The 6,715-nt window shown below is 34.7% G+C and overlaps 1 protein-coding gene across 1 annotated transcript; it reads left to right on the plus strand.

Annotated features, from left to right (window-relative positions):
• Window positions 1-701: 701 nt before the first annotated feature.
• LOC141516696 (olfactory receptor 5B2-like) lies at window positions 702-1,634 on the plus strand. Its single transcript, XM_074227693.1, has one exon. It carries the CDS (start codon window positions 702-704, stop codon window positions 1,632-1,634), a length of 933 nt encoding a protein of 310 aa, XP_074083794.1.
• Window positions 1,635-6,715: the final 5,081 nt, after the last annotated feature.

A 6,715-nucleotide genomic window follows, 5' to 3' on the forward strand; every position in this document is an offset into this window, starting at 1 on the left:
GTTTACAATAGATTTTCAAAATACAAATTGTTATATTTAGCATGTGACAGACTACTTATAACCTCTATGAAAATTTCGAGAATCACATGGTGGTACAGTTGAAACTAAGTACTCTAAGACTAATTGAATGATGTGCCACTGTGGCTGGTTCTTCCCACATGTAAAGGCTCAAAGTTGGGTCTGGGAATGAACCATGTACTTGTCTGTTGACTAAAGATAAGGTAAATTTAGAAATTAAAAGTTCCCATGAGACAATCAGTGAATCAATAAATATTAAGTGCCTGCTATGTTTCCAGCATCTTGCTAAGTACTGAGAATATAAAAGTAAAAGTTAACTCTGCCATCAAGTAGTACTAAGTTTCTTTGCATACAACATGAAAATTTAGACTTAAAAGAGATCACATTTAGGAAAAATTAGAGAGAATTAAAAGAGCAAAGGCAATGAAATTGAAAAGAATGGATCAAGAAAGGCTTTCCAAAAATGATGATTTCTTTGAGACACCCCTCAAAACATAGACTGAATGTAACTTTGAGTAACTGCTGTGACAGGTATCTATATGTTCTTAGTCCCTTCATTATTTATTTCTGTTTCACATAAAATGGGTTTCTGACCGAGTTTTATGTTTTAAACTTGTTCATTATGCAAAGTATAATTTTCTGATTGTTACAGTTTTGTTGCAGGTGAATGACTTGACTCTGAAATGACATCTATGGAGAACAGATCTGAAGTGAATGAATTCATCTTCACAGGATTAACAGATGTCCCAGAATTTCAGGTTCCTCTCTTCATTATGTTCCTGCTGATCTACCTTATCACCCTATTAGGGAACCTGGGGCTAGTAATTCTGATCTCCTGGGACTCCCACCTCCACTCACCAATGTACTTTTTCCTCAGTAACCTGTCTATGGTAGACATTGGCTACTCCTCAACTATTACTCCCAAGGTGATGGCTGGTCTCCTCTCAGGGGACAAAGTCATTTCTTATAAAGGATGTGCTACACAGTTTCTATTCTTTGGGGCCTTTTCTGGTACTGAAAGTTTCCTCTTAGCAGCCATGGCCTATGATCGCCATGCAGCTGTGTGTAAGCCCCTACATTACACCACCACCATGACTCCAATAGTTTTTGTAATTCTACCCAGTGCTGCTCATATCTGTGGCTTTTTGACCTCCTCTGTAGTCACAGGATACATATTTAGTCTTTCATTTTGTAGATCCAACATGGTCCATCACTTTTTCTGTGATATGCCCCCTCTTCTGGTTCTGTCTTGTTCTGATGTCCACGTCATTGAGTTAGTAGTATTTATCTTAGGGTCATTCACTGTCTTTTTCCCATTCCTTGTTGTCTTTACTTCATACTTGTTAATCTCTATCACCATCCTGAAGATCCGTTCTGCTGAAGGCCGCCAAAAAGCCTTCTCCACCTGTGGTTCCCATCTCACAGCAGTGTCTATATTTTATGGGACAATCATGTTCATGTACTTCCAGCCGAGCTCTAATCATTCAATGGACTCAGACAAAATGGTGTCAGTGTTCTACACCATAATCATCCCAATGTTGAACCCATTGGTCTATAGTCTAAGGAACAAAGACGTCAGGAATGCTTTCAGGAAAGCTGTGAGGGGACGAGTTTGATTAATTCATCTTTTTCTTAGAAGTAAAATATAATATAAGCTTTTTTCTTAGGTAAAGAGAAGTATAATCCATACTTTTTCAAAGAAAACATTATGTTTTAGATTATTTCATATTGTATAACCCTAGGCAACTAGAACACATTGGAAGAATCTTAGTTTCAGCATGTAGCTTGATTTTTCAATAGCAACCTTGATTCAGGCATATGCTAGAGAGAGAGAGAGAGAGAGAGAGAGAGAGAGAGAGAGAGAGAGAGAGAGAGAGAATTTTTCTCGGTTATTTTCCAGAATTAAATGTGGTCCATATGAGATCTGAAGGGATTTTGAAGATGAGTTACAACTCTTCTTTATGTTAAAAGCAATTATAATTTTCCATTAAACATGAGAAATCAAGCATCTCTGACTCCCAGCTCATGGCTTCATCCAGAATGCCTATATACTTGCTACCTGAGCCCCTTCTACATCCGGACTTAACCTGAAGGACTAAAACCATGCCTGGAGACCCCAGGAGAATTGGTAGAAGAAATGGTTGCATGTGGATTTTTCAGAAGCTGAAGAAAAGCAACAGCCAGGGAATGAAGACCATCCTTAATAGCATGAATATCAAAGAGTTCTTATTCCCCAGGAGCCAGGATAGCAAACCCTTGGCCTTTTATTCATCAGAATAGCAAAGTAAAGATCTTCAAGGGGAATCAGGATTATTCCAGCCCTGTGGTGAACTCTGTGAAGACTCTTCCTTTTTCCAGATATCTGGGGATCCACCCCTGGAACTGAGCCAACCAACTTACTTTATGGATGGAGACACTCAGCACCTATACTAATGGGTTAGGACTGGCATGGACTTTCCTGTGAATCTCCCCCTCCCATAACTTTCTCTTAATTCCTTCCCCATTTAGTTTACCATCGCATTCTCTTCCTAAACCCTCAGCCATCCTGCTATTAGTGATATTGTGATGTGATTCACGTACTTTTCTGTGGTTATTGACTTTCTCTCTGGGGCTACTTTGGAGGTAAGAGAAAGGAAGGTGCCCCCACTTTCCTAACTTTAATATCCATCCCTCTAACTTTCCTCCTAGAACAGGGGAAAAACTTAGCTAGTGGACCACTCCATATTGAGTAAAAGAAGCTGGAATGGAGGGACTCATTTGCTCATTTGTCTCTGTGGGGATTATACATGTGAGACATATATCCAACTCTAACCATCCATAGATAGTCCAACTGTGACTATTTCTAGGATCACATTAAACTACAAAAAAGTAATAATGAATGAATGAATGAATATAAAAAGAAAAAAGACCTGGAAAGACTTACATGAAGTGATGCAAAGTGAAATGGGGAGAACCAAGAGCACATTATATGTAATAAAAACAATAGTGTATGATGATCACCTGTGAATGACCTAGCTATTCACAGCAATAAAATGATCCAAGGCAGTTCTAAAGAGTTTATGATAAAAAATGAAATCCATCTCCAAAAAAAGAATGAATGAAATCTGAATGCAGATTGAAGTATATCTTTTTCTTTCTTTTTTTGTCCTTTTTCCCAGTGATCTATTTAAGTCTCGTCATTTTAGAACTCTCTCTTGCTCTTTCTCTATAATACTCCAACCAGAGCACTATAACATTTATTAACTAAACTATTGGCTGCATCTGTGGTTTTGGTTTTTTTTCTAACATGACTGATGTGGAAATATGTTTTGTATGACTAAACGTTTATAAACTGTATAAGATCTCTTGCTTTCATAAAGGAGGGAGAGCAGAAAGGGAGATACAAAATTTGTGACAAAAATGTTTAAGAAATGTCAAAATGTCTTTTACATGTAGAGAAATAATAAAATATTAAATCATAAAAAATAGCAAGCAATATATTATGTTCCATTGTAACATCAAGGTTCAGATATTCTACTTTCAACTCATTATCTTCATATGTTATTGTTTTTGTGCTTGGTTAATTTTCAAATGATCTGGTTGGCAACATTGGTCACTCATTTGATAGTGTCTATTAGAGAATAGCTAGTATTCAAGTACCAGTACAGTGATGATGATGATGATGATGATGATGATGATGATGATGATGGCTGCTAGTAGTTATACAACGTATGATACAATAGGAAGTAGAATAAAAGCTTGGTCAATGCTATGATGTTTGATCCTCACAAGGAAGCCAAACTGAAGCAGAGGTTAAATGACTTGTGCATGGGCACATAACTAGTGTCTCAGAATGGATTTGAATGCACCTTTTTTCTGACTTCAGATCCAGTGTCTTTTACCATGTGCCCAAAAGCTCCCCCTTAGAGATCAATATTAATATATGAAAAGATTCTTTCCATTACACAGCAAATTCTTATATAAATGTTATTTTTTAAGAAGCAATATATACAAATGAACTGCAAGTACATTTATTATTTAGTATTCTTTTCCTAGAGAGCAGGAATTGTCTGGTGTCACTTTTTATTGCCAACATGTAGAATAGTGCCTGGTAGTTCGTAGGTCCTTAATATTTATTGACTGATTAATATGTAGTCAGTAAAAAATCAAAAAATTCATATCATAACTAGCTAGTTTCAGTGATGGGTCATTATTATTATTATTAAATTATATATAATACATATATGTGTACATAAAAACATATATATATATATAAATCTTTTATCCATCCACAAAAATTCACCAGTTCTATAATTTCTTCCTCATATTTATGTGAGCAAACATTTTCATTTTGTTCTTAATTTTCATCAAAATGCAAATATTAACTTGATATGAAACCAGGTTTAAAAATATGTGTGGTGTTAGGTCACTTACTGTAATTCTTTGTTCAAATTAAAAGTCTACTATGGAATTTTAATTAGATATGTATAAATTGCTAGAACATGAAAATATACCTAATTTATCACTTTATTAAAAATATCAATTTCACAAAATGTATAAAGAAATTTAACAAGAAATCTGAGAAAAGAGAATTAACATTTTAAATCTTCTTAGATTATTCATTTTAATGCTTACAGAATATGACAAACCCAATATTTGTTTTAATGAAAGTTATAAATTTATATTTAGAGTTTATATTTAGTTTACATTTAACCATAAGTAGAAAATTATTAATCTTATAATTGTAATATGATATTTATTGTCTTTTGATAATCTCGGAAAAATGTATCAATAGAGTTATTAGTATTTTTAAATGCAGAAATACAGGTGGAAATACATACATAAATACACTGAAACTATGTGAGTTAGAACATGAGGTACAAAGTCTAAAAGGGAGCATATTGGAATACAGGTAACAGAAATATGCAATTTTGCATGTTTCCTTTCAAGTTTTCATCTTGTTCAATTTAATGGAAAATTCTGAATTTTTGAACCTTGAATAGATCTCTCATTGTGATAGTTGTCATTCCTGGATTTTTGCCATCTGAAAAAATGATAAGGATGCCACTATTGAATTCTCTTAGTAAATGATAATTAAATTCCAAAATATTTTATTAGATCAATAATTTAATTAAGGATTAGGGTAAGTTATTGACATGCCAAGATGAAATGAATATAATTTCTGTGTTTAAGAAAACAAATTTTAATGAGTGTAAATAAATACACACATGCAATAAGCATACACATAAAATATATAAATAGCAAATAAAAGTTGATTTTTGCAGTGTAGGGGAAAAGCTAGAAGGCAGATGCTTAGGACAGTCTAACTTCCAAATTGATAAGTCATTATTGACGCATTCTTGAATTGAGCATGCAAAACCACATTGTGCTCTTTACTATCTTTTCCTTTGTTTTTCTATCTGTTTTTGCATTTTGTCCTAAAGAATATCAGGAGGGAGCTTGTAAAAGGCTCCACTTCAACCCTGAGAAATGATTATTGCTGCATTGCCTTTAATTAACACTTTTTAGAAACATTAGTACATGGGTCCTTAGAGTTAAAACACAATGGGACAGGTTGAGATGAGGTTGAAGAAATGGTTAAATTAGATGTTCTTAGTATATTTATAAAGAAGAATAACTAAAATATTCAGAACAACATGAATATCATTTGTTGATTTATAAATTAATATCTTGACAATGGTTATGAGAATGAGAGCAAACAAGTATGCTCATCTGAATTTAAAAATGAGCGGCAGCTAGGTGGCACAGTGGATAGAGCACTTGCCCTGGAGTCAGGAAGACCTGAATTTAAAAATGAGAAAATCAAGTTTGATCTAGAAGTAGGGACACTTTTAAAGATTCACAATGACCTCAAATTCCACCCAGATCTTTTGAAAAATTCAGTGATTTTTTTGTGGATTTTATGGGTATCTTTTCAATAAACCACATCTCTTTCATGTTCAGTATTACATTTGAGCTTCATCAAAAACCTTTTAATAATTTTCAGTTCTGAGGTTATTGCAACCATTTCAAAGGAGACCAAATTAAGAATTGGAGATATTTAGTGACTTGACCAATATAAATTCCCTGGGAGAAAGGAGAAGCTCTTGCCCAGCAGCCTTTCTACTTCACATTGGTAAAAACAACCTAAGAATGAGAAAATACCTAAGAGAAAATAATTTTTCCCCATGGTCAGAGCAGGATTTAATGACTTTTCTTCCCTACGAATTGGCAACAGAGATGCCAATTATCTCCAAGGGAACATCATCTCCCAAGAGGTATCAAACTTCCAGCTGTGAAAAAAGTCCATGGTTCTACTCTGACTTCAGATACTGACATTGAAACATTCCACCATAGGACTCAGTGCTGGGGAATGAGGTAGTGGATCAAATTCCCTGTACCATCCATTCACTCATCTAGTGTCTTTTGTGCTGCCTGAGTTTGAACTGAATGAAGGGTAAGAGTTGATATCACCAACTCTCATTACACCCTTGCCACAGTATTGGCCAGAAGTGACCTCTCTGCCACTAGGAACCTTTAATCTCTTTGTCCCAGGGACTCTAATATGAGTAGAAGTTTCCTAAACTGGGAGTTCAAGGCCAAATATTGACTACAAAATTTTTGACTCTCCTTTATGGAGTCTAGACCACTTTTCTCCATATCAAGGCTCTAGAATTTTCAGTCCCAAGACTGCAGAACTTCTGTAGACTCTAAAAGG

The sequence above is a fragment of the Macrotis lagotis genome, chromosome 3 (assembly GCF_037893015.1).
Source record: "Macrotis lagotis isolate mMagLag1 chromosome 3, bilby.v1.9.chrom.fasta, whole genome shotgun sequence".
In the NCBI taxonomy this organism is placed as follows: domain Eukaryota; kingdom Metazoa; phylum Chordata; class Mammalia; order Peramelemorphia; family Peramelidae; genus Macrotis; species Macrotis lagotis.

What these genes read in the sequence shown, in the direction of transcription:
- LOC141516696 (XM_074227693.1), top strand. Translation starts at nt 702, where the DNA reads ATGACATCTATGGAGAACAGATCTGAAGTGAATGAATTCATCTTCACA.